This window comes from Coregonus lavaretus (assembly GCF_964263955.1).
Source record: "Coregonus lavaretus genome assembly, chromosome: 4".
Lineage (NCBI taxonomy): Eukaryota > Metazoa > Chordata > Actinopteri > Salmoniformes > Salmonidae > Coregonus > Coregonus lavaretus.
Window position 1 is genome coordinate 54,548,207 of NC_139991.1, and position 24,341 is coordinate 54,572,547.

General features: G+C 43.9%; 1 protein-coding gene across 1 annotated transcript in view; it reads left to right on the top strand.

Moving 5' to 3' along the window:
* The window catches only part of LOC311128668 (splicing factor, suppressor of white-apricot homolog), a 164,583-nt gene that overhangs the window by 79,810 nt on the left and 60,432 nt on the right, over positions 1-24,341 (top strand). The window contains exons 11-12 of the mRNA XM_084160864.1: positions 21,075-21,183; positions 23,096-23,335. Of these exons, the coding sequence (XP_084016990.1) occupies positions 21,075-21,183; positions 23,096-23,335 (349 nt within the window). The remainder of the gene's footprint in view (positions 1-21,074; positions 21,184-23,095; positions 23,336-24,341) is intronic.

Genomic DNA, 24,341 nt, shown 5'->3' on the forward strand with positions numbered 1-24,341 from the left:
TTGCTTGAATTAATTATATACCTTCTCGGGATGTGATTGATCTTTAGTCAATATTGACTTTCATTCACTGAAATGCTGTCCAGGTTGCTTTTTAAAATGCTCTAAAGCATTTGAAGGCGTGACTCTTAGGCTTTCATGTTTGAGATCAGAGATCATCAATTGTGTGTGCCTCTCATGCTGTCCAGATAACAAAAGGCCTGCCTGCCCTTGACTCATGCGTACGCTCTGGGGTTACTGGGGAAAAAGGAGGCGGTTTAAGCAGTCCGCTTATCATAAACCAAGCCGATTCTACTTAACAAAAGGCTTGTCAAGGCTGTTTGAAAGGTTTGTTTTGCTCACCAGGTTGCCTTTGGTGTGGTGTTCTCAATGAATGGCACCTGCCTGTTCAGCTCCTTGATTCAGGCCCCGGTGCGCAGCACTACCCTCCTCAACAACCCGTCTCTCTCTTTCTCTCACAATTTTTCTGTCTCTCTCTGTCTCTCTCTGTCTCTCTCTGTCTCTCTCACTCTTTTTTTTTTTTAATGAGAGGACCTTGGTTTTTAAGTATAACCAACCTAAGCCTGTGAATTAACCCAGGGCCAAGCAAAGCATTTAGCCATGCAGCCGTGCTTCCTTTTCTTGATCAAGCCCCTGGTTTTATTACACAATGGATGGATGTCAGGTACTTCTCCATTATTCAACAGAGAGAGTCATTTATATGTATTTTTTACCTTCTCACTGGTACTTTTCTAGTGCTCACGAATCTAGCCACGACCCAACACATTAACAGTGCAGCGATACGTGTATAAAGTATTTTACATTTTACATTTTAGTCATTTAGCAGACGCTCTTATCCAGAGCGACTTACAGTTAGCGCATACATTATTTTATCGAACCCACAACCCTGGCGTTGCAAACGCCATGCTCTACCAACTGAGCTACATCCCCTGCTGGCCATTCCCTCCCCTACCCTGGACGACGCTGGGCCAATTGTGCGCCGCCCCATGAGTCTCCCGGTCGCGGCCGGCTACGACAGAGTATTAGTATTAAAAGGTACTTGAAACTCAGTCTGCATTTTACATGGCTCATCTCTTGGTGGACATGTCCTCTGTGGACATGTATTCGATTGTGTGACATTTGAAAGCTGTTATAAAGAGAATACTGTTCATTAGTGAAAAAGCAGTTGGCTGGTAATTGTTAATGGGCTCAGGTGGGAGGGAGACGTAAGTACTTTGTAAAGATATTCTAAAACAAAAGATATCAAGGGTGAGCAGTAACAGACAGAGAAACAATATATTAATCAATTTGCTGGCTAAGTGCTTAAAGTAGTTTATTTGTAGCACTGGCACGTACGATGCTCGAGCTGATAACATTATAAAACAAACTTTAAAGGCAGGGGAATTATATAAAAAAGTGCATGAGACTATGCCTTTCAAACTTTTATTTTAAAGCACCCATGCTTTTTGAATGATTGGTCTTCGCCACCTGGTTAAATTAATTTACTGATCCCAGCGCGTTCCCTGCACATGATTGAACTTAGAGGAAATGTGCCTTTAAAAGGGTCTCACTGCGCAGGTTGTTAACCTGTGTCAGATTAAATCCCGCCATTAGTCTTTAACGAGGATGTTGAAGGTATTTACTCCTTGGTTCTCTGTGTACTCTGGGTGAGTTTGTGTAAAAACGGCTAGCTGGAGCTGGTCGGAGCGGTCAGCTGGATATGCCCTCACCCGCTATATACTTAATACTGATTGGTTTGGTTCTGCCCACTATAGTGCTGTCTGGTTAGAACATGATATTGAGGCCCATCACTGTACTCTTGATAGTCACCACACACACACACACAGAGACAAAGATGTTTCCATTTGAAGATGTTTTATATGATTGTGTGCTTATATTCACTGGACGCACACACTTCAGTAAGGAACAGCATGTAAAAAGTCTGTCAGTAACACAATACTTGCCGGGCACTAACTAAATGTAAAGGGATGTGGTGTCCTGCAGCGCATCCAAGCGCCCTGATTGGTTGGATGAACAGAGGTATGAATGGGTGATTGACAGGGCTGCAGGCCAATCAAGGTTGAGAGGGCCGGCCATTTTACTGCCGCCCCTGGATACACATCTTAAAAGGCCTCAATGGGGAGCTTAGTCCTGAAAGGGCCTAGTCCTATCTGACATAACAGGCAGGGCAGATGGGCAGAGCATTGAATGGACCAGACAAGGTACATACATACATACATACATACATACATACATACATACATACATACATACATACATACATACATACATACATACATACATACATACATACATACATACATACATACATACATACATACATACATAATAATAATAATAATAATATACATATACATATACATAATACATACATTATATAGTATAGTGGGAGGTTGCAAACCTAACTGAGCAGGAAACGTATTGCCTAGCGCTAGTATAGGTCACTGGCTAAGGCTGGGGGCTGCGAACTGGCTAGAAGCAGGGACTGCACACCTAGAGGAGCAGATAACTCAGAGCCTAGCTGGACGGGAGACCCAGGGCCTAGAACTAGGCCGAGAAGTTTGACGTGAAGCACTAAGGGAGCTGACTGCTTACCGACTGAGGCTGGGGGCTATGCATCAACTGAGGGCAGAGGAGCTACAACTGAGCTACAAAGGACCTGGCAGGATAGGCAACTGCCTACCAACTAAGGCAGGGGGCTGCGATCTGAGCAGAGCAGAGCAGGAGACTGCAGACCTACAAACAGGGCACTTAACTTAGAGCCTGAAAGGGCAGGGGGCTCTAAGCCTGGCAGGCTAGGACGCTGCATATCCAATAAAGCATGGGCCTGCAATCCAAGCAGGGCAGGAGACTGCATACCTGCATATGGGGCAGCTAACTTAGGACCTATCAGGGCAGGGGGCTCCAACCGGGCTGGGTAACTGCATACCAACTAAGGCAGAGGGCTTCTATCCCTGCAGGGCAGGAGACTGCAGACCTGATGGCGAGGCAAAAGTGGGACCTAGCTGGGTAGGATACTTAGGACCTGGCAGAGCAGAAAACAGGATACTCTGACCCTGAAGGGAACTCTGACCCTACCTGGAGGGAAGAGAACACTGACCCTACCGGGAAGGAAGGGAACTCACCAGGCAGGGGCTGACGGGGACGGGCCAGCAGGAGCGGGCTGAGTCCTTGTGACCGCAGGCTGAACTTGAAAGACCAGAAGGGGCTAATTCCACCAGGCTGTGATTGGAGGGGCACCAACGTCTGGGCTGTACTTGACCTCTGCAGTAGCTGCAGGCTGTGGCTCCATCCTAGGAGCGGGCGAAGAATCCACTGCGGGGCTCTGGGCCAGGAGCAGGGAGGGGCTCCTGAGGGAGAGCAGGCGGAATGTTTGTGGCTGAAGGTTCCAGGGTAGCAGACGGTCAAACCTCAGGGACCAGAGCGTCTATCTCGAATAGCAGGGGATCCCCACTGGGAGGAGAGGACGACTCCACGACGGCGAGTACGATTTGGAGCGGGAGTCTCCTTAACTATGGCTAGTTGAGGCTCTGGCTGATGGGGGTGCAGACCTTGGTGTGGGGGACTGTGAACTCTGGAGTTGTCTTGAGCTGATGGAGAGCTGGGCCACTCTGGACAGCGGAAGCGGACCCGGCGATCTGGTGGCTCAGGCCGGGGTGGCCTACCGGGACGTCGGTCGGGGGAGATGCGACGTAGGTTCCAGCCGGGGAGGTCCTGGAGCCACGATCTGGTGAATAGCGGGGCCCGGGGAGGCCTGGAGTAGTGTCTCTCAGGGGAGTAGCCAGGCCAGCTAGGGGAGTATCGGCTGTGGTGGCGCGACAGTGACGATGGCTCTAGCCCGGGTTGCCTAGAGTGGTGACAGTCAGGAGAGTAGCGGCGGTGACTCAGGCTGGGAGGGCCTAGAGTACACCCTCCTGAGCTCTTCCTGCTCATGACCCAGGTCCTCATATTTCCTCTGCAACTCCCAACTGGAGAGGGTGTGGTCACTTCATGACCACAGACGGGGCCTGGAGCAGGGCTGGTAGTCTCTTAGATGAGAGAGGTGTATAGGCCCTCGCAGCTCCTCTTCCTCAGGTTCATGACGGCTTCGTGTGGCGGTCTGGGCTGAGGTAGGTAGTGACAGGCGTCTCTTGGCAAGACGCATAGACTGTTCTTCAGGGCACCTCAATATCTCAACTATAGCAGGTCAGAATCCGGCTATACGAAAGACCATGTAAAAACAGCTAGCTGGAGCTGGTCTGAGTGGTCGGCTGTGAATGCCCTCACCCGCTATATACTCAATGCTGATTGGTTAGGTTCTGCCCACTATAGTGCTGTCTGGTTAGAACATGATGTTGAGGCCCATCACTGTACTCTTGATGGTCACCACCAGACACAGACACACAGACGCAGCTGTTTCCATTTGAAAATGTTTTATATGATTGTATGGTTATATTCGCTGGACGCACACACTTCAGTAAGGAACAGCATGTCAAAAGTCCTTCAGCAACACATCACTTGCTTCTTCTCAAGACGGCAGATGCCACGCACTAACTAAAGGTGAGGGGTGGCGGTATCCTGCATCGCATACAATCGCCCTGATTGGTTGGATGAACAGAGGTGTGAAGGGCAATTGACAGGGCTGTAAGCCAATCAGGTTGAGAGGGCTGAACTTTTTTACTGTCTGGCGGTATGGACTGGAGGTTGGGCTAGGTGAGGTGAGCTGAGCTGCCTTTCATCTCAGAGGTGAGGACAGAAAGGGGGGGATCATTTGAAATTGAAACCCTCTTCCAGTGGCGGCAGTAATCTCATTGCTAACCACAAACCCTCCCTACACTCTGCCTAAAGCTGGCTGCATTCCGAAGCCTTCTGCTTTCGGGAAATCCCTCCCCCCTCCTCCTCCTGGGGAGAGCACCTTTCCCTTATCAGCGCCATGTCAGACGGCGGCTGACTTTCACCAGCGTCTCTTCCCTCCATCCCTGTGTGTCTCCTACTCCCTTCCCTGTCATAGCTCCCTACACAGCCCTCAGTACTGCTACCTGCAACCATACCGCAGCCAAAGTTCAGACATGGGAAAAAGATTATCACAGTGTACTTTGTACTCTCTTTTTCTAACTCACATTTATTTTCTCTGTACCCGCTGTGCTGCTCATATGAGACATAGACAGTGTGAAAAATAGGAGAAGAACAGCTGATTGGATAGAGAGGGGAACAATGACAAAAGACAGAATGAAACAGAAATAAACAGTGGTGAAAGGGAGACGATGGCAGGGGTGTTACAAGGTGAATTGGGGGAAGTGCTATGTGAGCTCCCACAGAGTAATCCTGGCTCTATCAGCAGTGTCTGTTTTTATTTGGCGACTACGGCTGTGATATATCTTTCAGGGGAGTGGGTTCTCTCTGCTCTCTGGGCTCAGTGGAGTTCTGCTCCCCTGGCTAACTCCCCCACCTGGCTGTCCCTGGCTCTCTGCAGCAAAATCTGGAAAATGTGTTTAATTCATCCAGAGTGTCTCCATTCCTTAATTAGGCATCCAGCTCAATTAGGAACTGTGTCAACAGAGATTAAATTATTCAGTATGGCTATGGCTGTGGCTTGCCTGGCTGCCTGGCCACTTTGGCCCGGTTATGTACTGTGTCTATGCTTATTGTACCTATTTAAACACTGCAGTGCTACTATGGGAATTGTAATTGAATCAACACAATATTAGCAACTTTCAATGCAACATAACAAAACAAACTATGCAAGAGATTTTGTTGTAGGCAGAACGCATCGGAGTAGGATTCTATTGCATTGACATGCACTACTCAGCCTATACTCTACACAGACCAGTACGGCATAACCAATCAGAGCTGCAGTAGGCCTACAGTAAATGCAAATAGACCATTGCCAAATATGGTTCTGTGCCATTCACTTTGAACTGGACTGTTTACAGCATGAGCGGTCGTGAGTAGATGCGCTTGTTTTGAGATCAAAACGAGAGCTGCATGCAGCCACGAGTGCACATTTGTTCATATCCTGTGCTAGTTAGTGAGTTATTAGCCCAGTTAAAAATAATTTGCAGTCAGCAATGGGGGAGTGATTGCCTCCTACAAGAGCACAAAACGTCTACATTTTTAGACATCGTTGAAAAGCGAGTCAGGTAAAGATCTTTTTTTTGTCTTAAAGGGGCAGTGTTTGAGACAGGCTTCAATAAGCTAAGTAGCGAATAGTCAGAGGGAAGCGTAATTTGTCTGATTCTCTGTAATAATGGTAGGGGAATAATAATGTTTCTTGCATCAAACAACACAACAACATTTTCAGTCACCTCCTGCTTTGATTTTTCATTGTTGCGTCGTGTTTCCTTTAGGTTTGAGAAAGTGAAAGGTAATTTGAGTTCAAGTGAGTAGTGTGACCTGGTTTTAACAGGCCATAAAAACTCAACATATTTAATGTTACCAGAGTCTGCTGCCAGAGTCAGAAGGCCTTACCTGGTCAAGCCAGCAGTGGAGATTAAATATAGGCCCTATTTAGTTTTTCACCCACTTTGGGGAACCATTTGTCATCTGACAAATAAAATCCATTAACTTGTCTCAGTCCGGGTAGAGAGAAATCTGTAGTATGGAGTCTGTAATCTGTCACAAAGCAGGCTGTACCCACAGTCAAACCAAGCGGCCGACTAACTATCTTATCCATCAACTATGAGGTCTGCTAGTGGTTTGGGGAACAGCTACATGGGATGCAGCCTCTTTCATTTGTATTATTAATCTGGCTTTTATAGCTACTTAAAAAAAGGGTTTGTAAAATCAATCAAAGAAGACATCAGCCAGTGATTGGGCTTGTTGTGGCCCTGCCTCTGTGGTTTGTCACATTGGTCTTGAGAGCACCAGCCACCTGTTCCACTACTATATTAATTTGTTTTGTTCTGTGACCTCGTTTAGCTGGGATGTTGATTGTCTGTAGCCCAGCCTTAGTTTTGTGTGGCAGTTTCTCCCGTCAATTTAATGGTTGTGTGTTTTCTTCTCATTGCTGATCCTCGCTCCTCTGCAGTGTAATCACGCCGTCTACTGCCACATCGGCCCTTCACTATTAATCATCAATATTGTTTTTCTGTGGCTTGGGCTGATGGAGGAGATAGCTGCTGCTTCTCAGTGTTTTACTAAAATGATGGGCTTTTGACTGGAGCTTAATGAAAAGTGGAAAGCATCTGTGGGCCTCCAGACCTCTTCAACCACATGAGGAAAGTCAGGAGCATGCTCATAATTGGCTCGCATTCAGACAGATCTCCTATTATTTATGAAAAAGGGGCAGAGAATTGTTCTACAACGTGAGCCAAGTTTAAGTGACTCATGAAATTAATATAATGTTATTATAGCTTGAGTTAAAGCAAGGGGAACTACAGGAACGCTCAAAATGCACCCTGTCCTGCATTCGAGTGTCTGGATACTACACAATTACATACTTCACATCACTCTGCTTGTAAGGTCCTTGAAATAGGTTTTCTCCTCTCAGTACTAACTAGGTGAGTATAGAATATGTTCATTATTGCAGTTGGCTGTAGCAGCTCGTGTCTGAATATAATGCTAAATCCACAGCTCTGCTCCGTTCTCCTTAGACTCGTTCTCCTTAGACTGAGCACCCTAGTGTTTGGCAGATGCTGCCAATCTTTAATGTGCTCTTTTCACTTTGTAAATTAAAGCTCCCATTTTAGACTATTTGTCAAATATTTCCCCCACTACTGCTTTGTCAAATTCAAGGGAAATGTCCTTTCAGGCTGCTTCTCTGAATAGACACGTTCAGTAGAGAGAATAGTGCCTGAGGTGCTCAGTTTTACCCTCCTCCAGACTCTATCCTGCTCCTTCCTGTCCTCTCCTCCACTCTACTCCTGTCCTCTACTGCATCCTTTCATACTGTAAAGTCTCTGATCCACAGGAGTGAGAACTACACCCACTCCTTCTCTCCCTCCCCCCCTTCCCCCTCCCTTCCTCTCTCTCTCTCCTCTAGTGACGGAGGTCAATTCATCACCTTCCTTAAGCCGTTCGTCCTCCCGCCTGACTTTAAAGCTCAGTTAGCCTCGTGGCAGAAGCCATTGTTCTTGATTTCTGCCTGCGTCTGTGTGACTCCGCTCCACCGGTACCTGAGAGAGCCTTTGAAGGGCCGAGATGAGGGAGAACACCTCCGCATACTTGAACACAATTGGTTCAGTTAATTCTCTCTCTCTCCATTCTTTAGCTTTCTTTTTCCTTTTTTTTTCTTTCCTTTTTTTTGTTGTGTCCCAGTTCCTTAGTTGAGGTAGTAGCACCACCTCTCTTAGACACTGTGTGATGACATAAGATGTTTGATGCATTCAGATCCCATATCTCTTTTTTCTCACCTCAGGCCCCTGTTAATGAGGTATGGTAAGGCAGTACTGACTTACATGGACGACTCCTCTTCATTGCGCTCTGTTCTGGGCAGTCATCGAAATCTCTTTCCATCTAGGATTGCAAATTTCCGGGAACTTTCAATAACTTCCCTGTTTTTTAAGAAATATTGGTTGGAGGATTCAGGATTTCCTGCTTATTCCCTCCAGAATCCGGGAATCCTCCAACCGGGATTTTGGGAAAACCATGAAAGTTATTGAACGTTCCTGGAATTTTGCAACCCTAGTTCCACTCCATGGTGTCTGGTTGTAGCTCCCTCCTCCAGATGTTTCTTGGGGGCCTGGAGGTGGTTTAGTTTAAATCCATGGGTCATTGCTGTAGCCTCGTTTCACCCTTTTATCTATCACCGTTTTGTCTATCATGGATTACATAGGGAAATCCAGCCGCGAGCTGCCCAGCGAAGCGAGCCTACCAGACAAGCTAAATGCCTTCTATGCTCGCTTCGAGACAAGCAACACTGAGCCATGCATGAGAGCACCAGCTGTTCCAGACGACTGTGTGTTCTTGCTCTCCGTAGCCGATTTGCAGTGTTTTTCACTAGCGCCGGGGTTCGGCTATAAAGCTGATTGGTTACGCACTAATTTTCAGCCGAGTACTTTTCCCATTTAAATTAACTAGGCTACTTTTTTACAACTCGTAAGTCAGAAAAAAAGTCAGCCGAGACCTCTCCCTCTATAATGAACGATATGCATCTTCTAGCTAGCTATCTATTGATAGGGCAGGCACCTGTCAGTCACAAAGTCAGCGATGACAGGGAAACACTGCTAGTTTGACAGTCTGCTGTCTGTCCGGTACCTGTGTGTGTATTGTGTACGCTGTGGTTGCAGTCACATTTCTTTACATGGAGGGAGAGCGCATGATGCTCCTTCGTCTATGTCTGTCAATTTGCACATCCCATATAATGTGGTAACGATGAGTCGAAATCCACTTAGCCTATTGTTTTCTGGCACATTTATTGTCTTTCGCGTGTTTCATATGCAGCCACAAAGTGCTGGCACATAGGCTTACTCTACGTTGATTGACGAACAGCAAGCTTGACAAGTTTATAAATGGTGTCGAACTGACTGAATAAAGTTTATCTCATATATCCTTGCAGTTCATAAATCATACAACGTAGTTATATGCCCATGGTATCGCATCGGGACAATTAAACTAAAGTTCTCCTTTGTATTTAATGAGTGCCGCGTTCAAACCCATTTCATGAAGCTCCCGACAAACAGTTATTGTGCTGATGTTGCTTCCAGAGGCAGTTTGGAACTTGGTAGTGAGTATTGCAACTGAGGACAAAAAATGGTACGCACTTCAGCACTCGCCAGTCCCGTTCTGTGAACTTGTGATGCCTACCACTTTGCGTCTGAGCCGTTGTTGCTCATAAACGTTTACACTTCACAATAACAGCACTTACTGTTGACCGGGGTAGCTAGCAGGGCAGACATTTGACGAACTGACTTGTTGGAAAGGAGGCATCGTATGACGGTGCCACGTTGGAAGTCATTGAGCTCTTCTGTAAGGCCATTCTACTGTCAATGTTTGTCTATGGAGATCACATGGCTGTGTGCTCGATGTTATACACCTGTCAGCAACGGGTGTGGCTGAAATAGCTGAATCCACTAATTTGAAGGGTGTCCACATACTTTTGTATATATAGTGCTGCTTGAAAGTATGTGAACCCCTTGTGCAATTACAGATTTTTTCAGTTTTTACCATGAAATCTTTATTTAATCAGAACCAGTCTTTTTGATCTGACATAACAGGTTTGTATTTACCAATACCATATGTTGGTGTAGAGGAAATCATGCGTGTAGTAGAAAAGCTAAATTAAAAAGGAATTGGTGCAGGTGCAAAACATAGTTGCATTGGTTAAATCAAGTAGGTAAGTAGAATCAGGTGGGTACATAATTAGCTACGAAATAGAGATAAGAAACCTGGTCAGTTTGGTGTTACCCATCCAGGTTAATGCAAAGGACACCATGTCGAGAGGAAAGGAGATCTCAGAGGACAAGGGTAGTGAGAGCACATCAGTCTGGGGAAGGCTATAAAATCATCTCAAAAAGATTTGAGCTCCATCAGTCCACTGTGAGGCAAATAATTTACAAATGAAGAGCATTTAACATGACAGCAACTCGGCCTAGAAGTGGACGCCCTTCCAAAATATCCCCAAGAGCCACAAGAACAATAATAAATCAGGTAAAAGCCAACCCAAACATAACATCTAGAGATTTGCAGACCTCTTGCTGCATCTCAGGTAACTGTGCATGCTTCATCAATAATAAGAAAACTGAATCGAAATGCCATTCATGGGAGGGTTGCTAGGAAGAACCGAGCTGCCCGTCTTAACTTTGCCAGAGACCACCTGGACAAACCTGAAGGTTTCTGTAAGTCCATTCTCTGGACCGATGAGTCCAAAATTGACCTTTTTGGTCACAATCAAGACCGCTATGTTTGGCGAAAACCCAACACTGCCAACAACCAAAATAACCTTATCCCAACAGTCAAGCATGGTGGTGAGAATGTCAAGATCTGGGGCTGCTTTTCCTTCTCTGGACCTGGACGACTCCACATCATTAAGGTAACCATGATTCTGAGGTATACTAGGAGATTCTTGAACAGAACGTCAGGCCATCAGTCAAGGAGCTAAAGCTGGGCTGAAAATGGTTCTTCCAACAAGACAACGACCCAAAGCATTCAAGCAAATCTACCAAAGAATGGCTCAGGAGAAAGAAGATTTGTGTTTTGGATTGGCCAAGACAAAGTCCTGACCTAAATCCAATGGAGATGCTGTGGCAGGACCTGAATGGAGGTGCCACAAGCTATTGACTGAAGGAGTTCACATATTTTTGCACACATCAAATCTGACTTTCTGTTAAATAAACCACTTTTGTTAAATAAACAATTAAAATATATATATGTTTTGTTTCTGTCATTTACTTGAAATGTCTTTTATTCCGAATTGGGGTTTAGATAAGGATTTTATGTTTATTTTCATATTTTATAGCAAAATAATGACCAGCCCTGTAGGGTTCACATACTTTCAAGGTGCACTGTATAGTGTATCAAAAGTATAACCAGTAGTAAATGTAGGCTGCCGTTAATCATTGCCATTTCCTCATTAATCTAGAATGTTTGGTTACAATAATTTCTGTTCATTCAATTTATTAATACTGCATACAGTTCTCATTCTCATAGTGGACATGTCACATTGTTTGGGGAGCTCACAAACTGCGCAGTGATATTGAAGTTATGTTTTATTGAATTATATTGACCAGTTTTATGTCAATTTCTTCATTGTCTTTCATTTGGAGCATGTCTGTCTGGTTTCTCTGTCTTGTCACTATTGTGTGAACGCGCACGCTTGAGTGCACACAGATGCCTGGCCTGAGCACCAGGATAGGCGTCGCGTTAGAGTTCAGAAATCTGCATTTTGAAAACGCAGACCATCAAGAAAGCTGCGTTTTTAAACCCTTTCACCTGTGTTTTATGTTGAAAGTCAACAGTCTTTTTGTATTTGTATTATATTATAGCTAGCTAGCTTGCTGAAATGATAACAGAGAGAACAAAGAATATAGGTATTTGATAATGTCCGTGTGCATGTCCAAACATAAATGACGTCTGGAATCCGACATGGTTTCACTGCAATTATCAAACGGCAAGAGTCAGACATACCTCAACCCTCAACGTGTCAACAGCTCGTATAGGCACGGTTATTACATTTACATTTACGTCATTTAGCAGACGCTCTTATCCAGAGCGACTTACAAATAGGTGCATTCACCTTATAGCCAGTGGGATAACCACTTTACAATTTATTTGTTTATTTATTTTTTTATTATTATTTTTTTGGGGGGGGGGTTGGAGTAAAGGGGGGGGGGTAGAAGGATTACTTTATCCTATCCCAGGTATTCCTTAAAGAGGTGGGGTTTCAAATGTCTCCGGAAGGTGGTGAGTGACTCCGCTGTCCTGGCGTCGTGAGGGAGCTTGTTCCACCATTGGGGTGCCAGAGCAGCGAACAGTTTTGACTGGGCTGAGCGGGAACTATGCTTCCACAGAGGTAGGGAAGCCAGCAGGCCAGAGGTGGATGAACGCAGTGCCCTCCTTTATCTTATACTAATTTCTTAACAGATAGGCTTGTAGTCTTTTTCTGAAATAATTATTTTCACCTGACTTGCATTATGCCTGTCTTAACTGAAATGGTGCTTACATAACTTTCATTAGCTGGCTAAGGGTAGCATACTAGCTAGTTACACTGACAGCTGTCAGTCAGTGCCCTATTTGTTGTTATGTCTTTGCTACACGTGGAAATCACCACAACGTTCCCACCCCCAATTCCTGAATATGTATTAGCAGCCAGCGTCAGTCTTCGAGTTGGAAGCTAAACGAGAATCTCCACTCTAAAACAGGAATTACTCGAAATAGGTGCGGCAACTACCTTTTAAAGTGAGTGACTCGTCAGTAATCTACCGAACCACATCGGTAAAGGAGCTGTTCATTTGGCTCCCTAATTTGCAGACAGGTAGGCTTTTTGGCACTTATCTGCAGATAAATGATGAAAACATTTAATGAAGATGGTGAGTCAAATGGAACAATAGGTAGGCTAGTGGAGAGAGAGCCTCACTCTGGTCCAAAATATTATAAAAGAAAACAGATTGAATTGTTTTAAAAGCTAATTATACTTTTTTTGGTATTTTCAAATATATTGACAAACAGTGCCTTCAGAAAGTATTCACACCCTTTACATTTTTACATTTTAGTAATTTAGCAGACGCTCTTATCCAGAGCGACTTACAGTTAGTGAGTGCATACATTTTCATACTGGCCCCCCGTGGGAATCGAACCCACAACCCTGGCGTTGCAAACGCCATGCTCTACACGGGACTACAAACGATTGACCACATTTTAGTCATTTAGCAGACGCTCTTATCCAGAGCGAATTACAGTTAGTGAGTGCATACATTTTTCATACTGGCCCCCCGTGGGAATCGAACCCACAACCCTGGCGTTGCAAGCGCCATGCTCTACCAACTGAGCTACAGGAGGCCTTTGACTTATTCAACATTATGTTGTTACAACCTGAATTCAAAACTGATTAAATATATATTTTTTCTCATCCATCTACACACAATACCCCATAATTACAATATTCACACCCCTGAGTCAATACATGTTAGAATCACCTTTGGCAGCGATTACAGCTTTGAGTCTTTCTTGTTAAGTCTCTAAGAGCTTTGCACACCTGGATTGTACAATATTTGCACATTATTCTTTAAAATATTAATTTAAGCTCTGTCAAGTTGGTTGTTGATCATTGCTAGACAGCCATTCTCAAGTCTTGCCATAGAACTAGGCCACTCAGGAACATTCAATTTCATCTTGGTAAGCAACTCCAGTGTATATTTGGCCTTGTGTTTTAGTTTATTGTCCTGCTGAAAGGTGAATTTGTCTCCCAGTGTCTGTTGGAAAGCAGACTGAACCAGATTTTCATCTAGGATTTGGCCGTTGATTTTTATCCCAAAAAATTCCTTAGTCCTTGCCAATGACAAGCATACCCATAACAGCACACAGAGTGGTACTCAGTGATGTGTTGTGTTGGATTTGCCCCAAACATAACGCTTTGTATTCAGGACATAAGGTTAATTTCTTTGCCACATTTTTAGTAGTTTTACTTTGGAATATTTGTATTCTGAACAGGCTTCCCTCTTTTCTCGCTGTCATTTAGGTTAGTATTGTGGAGTAGCTATAATGTTGTTGATCCATCTTCAGTTTTCTATCATAGCCATTAAACTCTGTAACTGTTTTAAAGTCACCATTGGCCTCATGGTGAAATCCCTAAGCCGTTTCCTTCCTCTACGGAACTGAGTTAGGAAGGATATCTGTATCATTGTAGTGACTGGGTGTGTTGATACACCATCCAAAGTGTAATTAATAACTTCACCATGCTCAAAGAGATATTCAATGTCTGTTTTTTGTTTTTTTTACCCATCTACCAATAGGTGCCCTTCTTCGCGAGCCTGTGGAAAACCTCCCTGGTCTTTGTGGTTGAATCTGTGTTTGAAATTCACTGCTCGACTGAGGGACCTTACAGATAATTGTATTTGTGGGTTACAGAGATGAGGTAGTCATTCAAAAAATCATTACACTATTATTGCACACAGAGTCCATGCAACTTATGTGACTTGTTAAGCAAATTTGTACTCCTGAACTTATTTAGGCTTGCCATAACAAACTGGTTGAATACTTATTGACTCAAGACATTTCAGCGTCTAATGTTTATTAATTTGTAAACATTTCTTAAAGCACAATTTCACTTTGACGTTATTTGGTATTGTGTGTAGGCAAGTGACACAAAATCTCAATTTAACCATTTAAATTTCAGGCTGTAACACAACAAAATGAGGAACAAGTCAAGGGATGTGAATACTTTCTGAGAGCACTGTAGCTACCTCAATTACCTCTTACCCCTGCACATCTACTCGGTACTGGTACTCCCTGTATATAGCCATGTTACTTTTATTCATTATTGTTATTCGTTGTTCACTCGTGTCACTATTTCTTTTTTTTTGTATTTAATTTTGTATCTTTATCTTAACTCTGCATTGTTGGAACAGGACCCATAAGTAAGCATTTCACTGTTAGTCTTCACCTGCTGTTGACGAAGCATGTGACAAATACAATTTGATTTGATTTTACTTGTTTAGTGTGACGAGACTGCTGTGGGGTTGGTGGGAGGCCGGTGGGAGCGTGTCCTGTCATTAGCACACAGCCGTGGCTCTGTGCTGCAGCTTTGATGACTTCATTCGGGTAAATAATCACACTGGAACAGAGGGGGCCTGCTGAAGCTCATTTGGCACTATTAGCATGGGAGGAATAACACATTAACTCGCCCTCCTTTTTTCCCCATTTTGAATCCTTCTCTCAAGTCTTCATCTACAACCAATGTGTGTGTTTGGGGTTTTGTTTCTTTTAGCAGGAGTCTCTCGACTGCAACTTTTGTGTTTGGGATGTGGTCAGGGTTGAAGTCAATTTAAATTGATGTCCGTTAATTCAGGAGGAATTAATTTCCTTTTCAGTTGATTGAGAAGTCATTGAAAATAGATACCTTTTTCCTATTATTGAATTTGAATTTCAGTTTAATTCAATTTGGCCCCAACCCTGGATGTGGTGATATTGTGGTGATGTGATATAGTTGTCCTTCTAAAAGTTGCCTCAGCCTGACATTTGTATGGGACATGCCCTGCCTTAAAAGCTTCACTCCTTCTCCTAACATCTGCACCTTTTAGAAGGAGTGTTTTTGATCTTGCTTCCGTTGCCCCCAGATTAAAAAAAAAAAAGGCTTTCCACCTGGGACGTTGTAAAGGGCTTTGCGTCACATGTTAAAAGCACTCTTCGATTACAACTATATGTATCGACAATTTCCTCTAAAACCTTCTGAAATGCATCCTATGAGGCTTTTCTCAACCTCTCCAGCGCATTGCTGCACTATTTTATCCTGCTCTATCAACAGCATGTTGGCATGGGGGGCAAAGAGCTCTTTCTGTAGCTGTATTGCTAGAGTTATTTTTTCAGTTATCTACCCATGACATGTTGCTTTTCACTCTCCTTGTCCTTGAGCCGAAATCATTATTTTGAGAAATCGCTGATCTTCACTCCTCCAAATTTTCTGTAAGTCTTCACAAGGTTTTCACACACTGTTGCTGGTATTTTGACCCATTCCTCCATGCAGATCTCCTCTAGAGCAGTGATGTTTTGGGGCTGTCGCTGGGCAACACAGACTTTCAACTCCCTCCAAAGATTTTCTATGGGGTTGAGATCTGGAGACTGGCTAGGCCACTCCAGGACCTTGAAATGCTTCTTACGAAGCCACTCCTTCGTTGCCCGGGCGGTTTGTTTGGGATCATTGTCATGCTGAAAGACCCAGCCACGTTTCATCTTCAATGCCCTTGCTGATGGAAGGAGGTTTTCACTCAAAATCTCACGATACATGGCCCCATTCATTCTTTCCTTTACACGGATCAGTCGTCCTGGTCCCTTTGCAAAAAAACAGCCCCAAAGCATGATGTTTCCACCCCCATGCTTCACAGTAGGTATGGTGTTCTTTGGATGCAACTCAGTATTCTTTGTCCTCCAAACACGACGAGTTGAGTTTTTACCAAAAAGTTCTATTTTGGTTTCATCTGACCATATGACATTCTCCCAATCCTCTTCTGGATCATCCAAATGCACTCTAGCAAACTTCAGACGGGCCTGGACATGTACTGGCTTAAGCAGGGGGACACGTCTGGCACTGCAGGATTTGAGGCGTAGTGTGTTACTGATGGTAGGCTTTGTTACTTTGGTCCCAGCTCTCTGCAGGTCATTCACTAGGTCCCCCCGTGTGGTTCTGGGATTTTTGCTCACCGTTCTTGTGATCATTTTGACCCCACGGGGTGAGATCTTGCGTGGAGCCCCAGATCGAGGGAGATTATCAGTGGTCTTGTATGTCTTCCATTTCCTAATAATTGCTCCCACAGTTGATTTCTTCAAACCAAGCTGCTTACCTATTACAGATTCAGTCTTCCCAGCCTGGTGCAGGTCTACAATTTTGTTTCTGGTGTCCTTTGACAGCTCTTTGGCCTTGGCCATAGTGGAGTTTGGAGTGTGACTGTTTGAGGTTGTGGACAGGTGTCTTTTATACTGATAACAAGTTCAAACAGGTGCCATTAATACAGATAACGAGTGGAGGACAGAGGAGCCTCTTAAAGAAGAAGTTACAGGTCTGTGAGAGCCAGAAATCTTGCTTGTTTGTAGGTGACCAAATACTTATTTTCCACCATAATTTGCAAATAAATTCATTAAAAATCCTACAATGTGATTTTCTGGAATTTTTTTCCTCAGTTTGTCTATCATAGTTGACGTGTACATATGATGAAAATTATAGGCCTCTCATCTTTTTAAGTGGGAGAACTTGCACAATTGGTGGCTGACTAAATACTTTTTTTCCCCACTGTATATTTATATATCTCTAACATAAATCTTATCCTAACATGAGTCGACACACAGTTTAAACACAACAGAGACGTCTTTATTTTATTATTTTCTTTTTTTTTTTTCTCCCCCACACACACAATTCAAGAGGAATACATCCGTTCCTACAGTCCTCTAAAGCATGCTACCGTCGTTCCTTATTTTTAATTGTTCCTAAATTTATTGCTACCTCGAGTTTGCAGATATTCAATGAGAGGTTACTTCGAACATATACCTCGTCAACTATAAGTCGAGGGGTAACTTTCAACCGAATGTATCTACCACAAACCCCAATTCCCAGAACTGACCTCAAAAATCAACCTAGTGAGTTTTCAGGATTTTCGGCCCATCCTAATGATCACCTCCTTTGAGGGCTTTCCATAGATCAACGACGTCCTAATTTGTATACATTTTTCCTTGGCCTTATTCCTTCATTGTATTCTTTTTGAATTGTATTCAAGCAAAATATCCCTGTGTCCAGTATTATCAATTCCTATAGACACTCCCCCCTGTTTGCGTTGTTGTCAACGCAAACAAATTTAGAAATTTAGAACAGACTCTTATCCCACAGCAAATAACAGCAAAGTGCACACATAAGTCTTTCAAACGGTACATCTCCTCAGCGCACACACCCACATAAGCAAACGAACCGACCAGCGCACAAAATTGTGAGAAATGTCACCTTATGTGCCGGCGTCTTGAGCGGGAGTCACTTCGTAGCTCATGCATGGAACGCTGGAGAGACGCAACACGTCCCAAAGGTCCTCGTCGCCATTCTGTGGTATCTAAATAATGATGCTAATTATGCTGTGAGGACAAGGAATCCGCTGACACTGTCCTCGATTATAATAGTTTATTACATCGATGATTTCAGCCCCAATTTACAGACTTCTGCAGACATCTGGAGAACAACTGACCCAATCTCTAATATGTTGTTTTCTCTCCGTCCTTTGTTTCAACCATGGTATTTATATCCTATGCCCTATGTAACATAATATGGGTGTTTTCCCATAAACCAATCCCAGGAGGCCACCTAACAGACTTCCTCTAACACACCATTTGCAATCATCAACAAAGTCATAAACTGTTTAGACACTACAATTGCAAAGTGGGTAAATACATATGCACGCACCGCTTTGCCATAATTAATTTTTTTAGAATTTTTTGAAACAAGTTATTTTTTTTTTCATTTCACTTCAACAATTTGGACTATTTTGTGTATGTCCATTACATGAAATCAAAATCAAAATCCATTTAAATTACAGGTTGTAATGCAACAGAATAGGAAAAACACCAAGGTGGATGAATACTTTTGCAAGGCACTGTATTCCTCTTGTCCAGTTGGGATAGGGCAGTGTGATAGCGATTGCATCGTCTGTGGATCTATTGGGGCGGTAAGCAAATTGAAGTGGGTCTAGGGTGGCAGGTAAGGTAGAGGTGATATGATCCTTGACTAGTCTCTCAAAGCACTTCATGATGACAGAAGTGAGTGCTACGGGGCGATAGTCATTTAGTTCAGTTACCTTTGCTTTTTTGGGGACATGGACAAGCGAGCTAGTGTTGACTATTCGCTAACATACCACATGTTCTCTGATCTGGTGCTCAGGCTATTCCCTTTCCTCCTCTGTCTCTACTGAGCTGGTATGGTCCAGGCTTAGGGACTGTATTCAGAGGAGGAGACATGAGGCATGTGTTCTCCCCACACTGACTGGGCCATGTCGAACTGGCTGTCCACTGGTCCCTCCACCAATGTATGTTGCTATGATTAAACCCCTCCATCAGTGTCCCATAGTAAATGGTTCTCAGAGCGGACAGAGCATTCCAATGAGAACCAGGCCATGCCGACAGAAAGGGAGGGAGAGAAGTGATTGGCTTTCCCTTACCGTTCAGCCTTCAACCAACCCTCACTGTGCCTAATTTGCATCTATTTTTGACTGTCAACTTTGAAACCCAATCCCAAAGACAGCTATGCAAATAGCGTCATAAAAGTACAATACAGACATAAATAGATTTCTATGAAATCTAAAAAGCACCGCCCTTGTAAGTTTTAAATCATTTTCACTTCACTAATTGATGAGCTCTAAAACGGTACAGTATTGTATCTGGAGTGTTCTAATTTTTCGTTCGTAGAACCCCCCAGCACTGTCTCTTCTCTCTCTACCCCCACCCCCCTCTCTTTCTCTCTCTCTACCTCTCAATTGAATTAAAAGGGCTTCATTGGCATGGGAAACATGTTTACATTGCCAAAGCAAGTGGAATAGACAATAAACAAAAGGGAAATTAACAATGGAAATACTTAAATTAACAATAAACATTACACTCGCAAAAGTTTAAAAGAATATAGACATGGGATATGGATATGGGAGTTTATCAAGATTGGATTTGTTTTCATATTCTTTTTGGGTCTCTCTCAATAGAAAGGCTATGCTCACTGAGTCTGTACGTAGTCCAAGGTTTCCTTAATTTTGGATCAGTCACGGTGGTCAGGTATTCTGCTACTGTGTACTCTGTTTAGGGCCAACTAGCATCAAAGTTTGCTCACTTTTTTGTATTATTCTTTCCAATGTGTCAAGTTAAATATCTTTTACTTTTCTCATGATTTGGTTGGGTGTCATTTTTAGGCTGTCCTTGGGCTTTGTGGGGTTTGTTTGTGAACAGAGTCCCCGTACCAGCTGGCTGAGGTTAATCCATCTATAGGTTTGGGCTTTGATAATCACTTATTTTTAGGTGGTTGTAGAATTTAATTGCTATTTTCTGAATTTCGATAATTTGCGGGAATTGTCATAATTCTGCTCTGCATGCATTATTTGGTGTTTTACATTGTACATGGATTATGTTTTTGCAGAATTCTGCATTTATTTTTATTCATTTTTATTTAACTAGGCAAGTCAGTTAAGAAAAAATTCTTATTTACAATGACTGCCTACCCCGGCCAATCCCGGACAACGTGTCGCCCTATGGGACTCCCAATAACGGCCGGATTGTGATACAGCTTGGAATCGAACCAGGGTCTGTAGTGACGCCTCTAACACTGAGATGCAGTGCCTTTGACCGCTGCGCCACTCGGCATACAGTCTCAATTAGGTGTTTGTCCCATTTTGTGAATTCTTGGTTGGTGAGTGAACCCCAGACCTCACAACCAGTTATATTACTGATTTGAAGTATTTTTTGCCAGATCCTAATTGGGATGTCAAATGTTATGTTCCTTTTGATGGCGTGTAAGTCCCTTCTTGCCTTGTCTCAGATCTTTCACAGCTTTGTGGAAGTTAAATGTGGTGCTGATGTTTAGGCCGAGGTAGGTATAGTTTTTTGTGTGCTCTAGGGCAACAGTATCTAGGTGGAGTTTGTATTCATGGTCCTGGCAACTGGATCTTTTTTGGAACACCATTATTTTTATCTTACTGAGATTAACTGCCAGGGCCCAGGTCTGACAGAATCTGTGCAGAACATCTAGGTGCTCCTGTAGACCCTCCTTGGTTGGGGACAGAAGCACCAGATCATCTGCAAACAATTAATTGATATATATGTTGAAGAAGGTGGGGGTTAAGCTGCATCCCTGTCTCACTCCTCGGCCCTGAGGAAAGAAATCGGTGTGTTTTTTGCCAATTTTAACCTCTCTCTCTCTTTCTGTCTCTATCCTCTCCTCCTATTGCTCACCTCCTCTCTCTCTCTCTCCCTCCCTCCATTCCTCCATCCTGTAGTGTGGCTCTCCATCAGACAGCCTGGGCCCAGCAGAAGGGGAGACAGACGGCAGCAGCGTGGGTAACTGTCCCTCTGACAAACGGTTGAAGGAGGGCAAGCTAATAAAAGGTAAGGCCTGATGAAGACGTGGACACAGATGCACATGCGCACATACAGTCGTGGTCAAAACTTTTGAGAATGACACAAGTATTGGCCTTCACGAAGTTTGCTGCTTCATTGTTATGAGATATTTTTGTCAGATGTTACTATGGTATTCTGAAGTATAATTACAAGCATTCCATAAGTGTCAAAGTTTATGCAAAGAGTCAATATTTGCAGTGTTGACCCTCTGCAACCGCCCTGGCATGCTGTCAATTAACTTCTGGGCCAGATCCTGACTGATGGCATCCCATTCTTGCATAATCAATGCTTGGAGTTTTTCAGAATTTGTGGGTTTTTGTTTGTCCACCCGCCTCTTGAAGATCGACCACAAGTTCTCAATGGGATTATTTTCCTGGCCATGGACCCAAAATGTCAATGTTTTGTTCCCCGAGCCACTTAGTTAATACTTTTGCCTTATGGCAAGGTGCTCCATCATGCTGGAAAAGACATTGGTCGTCACCAAACTGTTCTTGGATGGTTGGGAGAAGTTGCTCTCGTAGGATGTGTTGGTACCATTCTTTATTCATGGCTGTGTTCTTAGGCAAAATTGGTAGCGCTCACCTTGTCTTCTCCGGACAAGGTGTTTTCCGGATGCCCCAAACAATCGGAAAGGGGATTCATCAGAGAAAATGACTTTACCCCAGTCCTCAGCAGTCCAATCCCTGTACCTTTTGCAGAATATCAGTCTGTCCCTGATGTTTTTCCTGGAGAGAAGTGGCTTCTTTGCTGCCTTTCTTGACACCAGGCCATCTTCCAAAAGTCTTTGCCTCACTGTGCGTGCAGATGCACTCACACCTGCCTGCTGCCATTCCTGAGCAAGCTCTGCACTGGTGGTGCCCCGATCCTGCAGCTGAATCAACTTTAGGAGACGGTCCTGGCACTTGCTGGACTTTCTTGGGCGCCCTGATGCCTTCTTCACAACAATTGAACCTCTCTCCTTGACGTTGTTGATGATCCGATAAATGGTTGATTTAGGTTAAATCTTACTAGCAGCAATATCCTTGCCTGTGAAGCCCTTTTTGTGCAAAGCAATGATGACGGCACGTGTTTCCTTGCAGGTAACCATGGTTAACAGAGGAAGAACAATGATTTCAAGCACCACCCTCCTTTTAAAGCTTCCAGTCTGTGCTAACTCAATCAGCAAGACAGAGTGATCGCCAGCCTTGTCCTCGTCAACACTCTCACCTGTGTCAACGAGAGAATCACTGGCATGATGGCAGCTGGTCCTTTTGTGGCAGGGCTGAAATGCAGTGGAAATGTTTTTGGGGGATTAAGTTCATTTTCATGGCAAAGTGTGACTTTGCAATTAATTGCAATTCATCTGATCACTCTTCATGACATTCTGGAGTATATGCAAATTGCCATCATCAAAACTGAGGCAGCAGACTTTGTGAAAATTAGTATTTGTGTCATTCTCAAAACTTTTGACCAGGACTGTACACACACCCGCAACACACACACACACACACATACACACAAATATCTGTATATATATATACACACACACACACACACACACATGCACGCGCAATGCTCACACACACGCAACACACATACACGCAACACAGTGTGAGTTTAGCTGGTTGGTTGGTTGTGTGTGTGGCTTCATTTGGAGCTATCAGCCAGTAAATGGCCGTCATGATTAAGTGGCTGCAGGCTGTTCATAAAGCGGGCTGGCTGGCTGAGGCGCATTCCTTTGGCCCATGGTAATGACATTAAACCCCCAGCTGAAGATACTCACTCTGTCTGTCTGCCTGGGGAAGGTTAATGGTTTATGGTAAAATGAGTGACTTTTACCTCTGACACATTTTCATTTCAAACGACAGTTTGCTTTAATCAAACGCCCCCTCCTCTCTCTCACCTCTGCCTTAATTCCCAGCGTCCTTTGCACCAATCTGCTTTGCCATCAAAGCCAAAGAAAACGACATGCTGCCGCTGGAGAAGAACCGTGTGCGGCTGGACGACGACTCGGACGATGACCTGGACAAGTTGCTGGGGGAGGAGGGTCTGGTGGCCCTCCTAGACAGGGCGGAGATGGTGGTCAGAGAGGTCTCTGCACACCCCGCCCCTGAGGAGAAGAGACCCACTCTCACCCTTGAGGAGCTGGAGGCCAAACAAGGTAGCTAGCTATTTAATGTCCCAATGTGGCTGCACTTTACATATTAAGGAACGTCTTATTTTACTTTACCTAAAAGCTTTTTTGGAATACCCCTGAATTGCCCTGTGTGGCTCAGCTCGTAGAGCATGCTGCTTGGAATGTCTGGGTTGTGGGGATAGTTACCCCTGGAGCCGTCCAATACCAAAAAATTATGTATAAAACCACTACTGGATGTCACTTTGGATAAAAAAAATGTAATGGCATACACTGAGTGTACAAAACATTAGGAGCACGTTAATTGACCGCCTTAATTAGGTCTTTTTAATAGCAAAATTTGAAATTGTGTTTTTTACATTGGATAAAAGCAGAGACACAGAGCTACAAAATGGTATATCAAACACTGCATTTAAGGGAACAATGGTAAAGTAATTCTGCTTTGAAAGTTGATAAACTTGTAATCTCACTTTTGAGAAAATGGCCTTTGAATGTCTTGGTACCTACTGAAGAGCTCTTCTCTGTCTACACCCATTCAGCAACGTTCACACCCTCTTAAGCTTTAGCCCCACCCATCTCGTTTCACTCTCGGAGCGTTCAGAGCGCACACTTGACGCTCTGGCCGATGAGTAGGGTTGATGTAAGTGTTCTGACCTCACAACCGCAGTCAAGCACTCAAGCTAACTGGCTAACATTGGCTAGCTTGCTAGCTACTTCCAGACATATAATTGGGATTATGGTTCATTGTTTATCTCATTTAATGAGAGAACACCCCGCTGACCATTTTAATCGCCCTAGCAGAGCTGGTTAGGCTGTTTTCATGTTATCCAGAGCGTTGGTGACTGTAACTGTGCTGCTGGCAACAATTTTAATTATGCTTTTGTGCCGAAGTTTACTGACACCGGCCATATTCAACAGGTGTTGTGCGTTCGTAAATTCATCAGTTATTCTGCGCTCTGGCATACTCAGACTGAATTTACGAACGCACCCGAAATGGTTACTTGCATAGTGGAGTCTTTTGTTAAGACGTGTA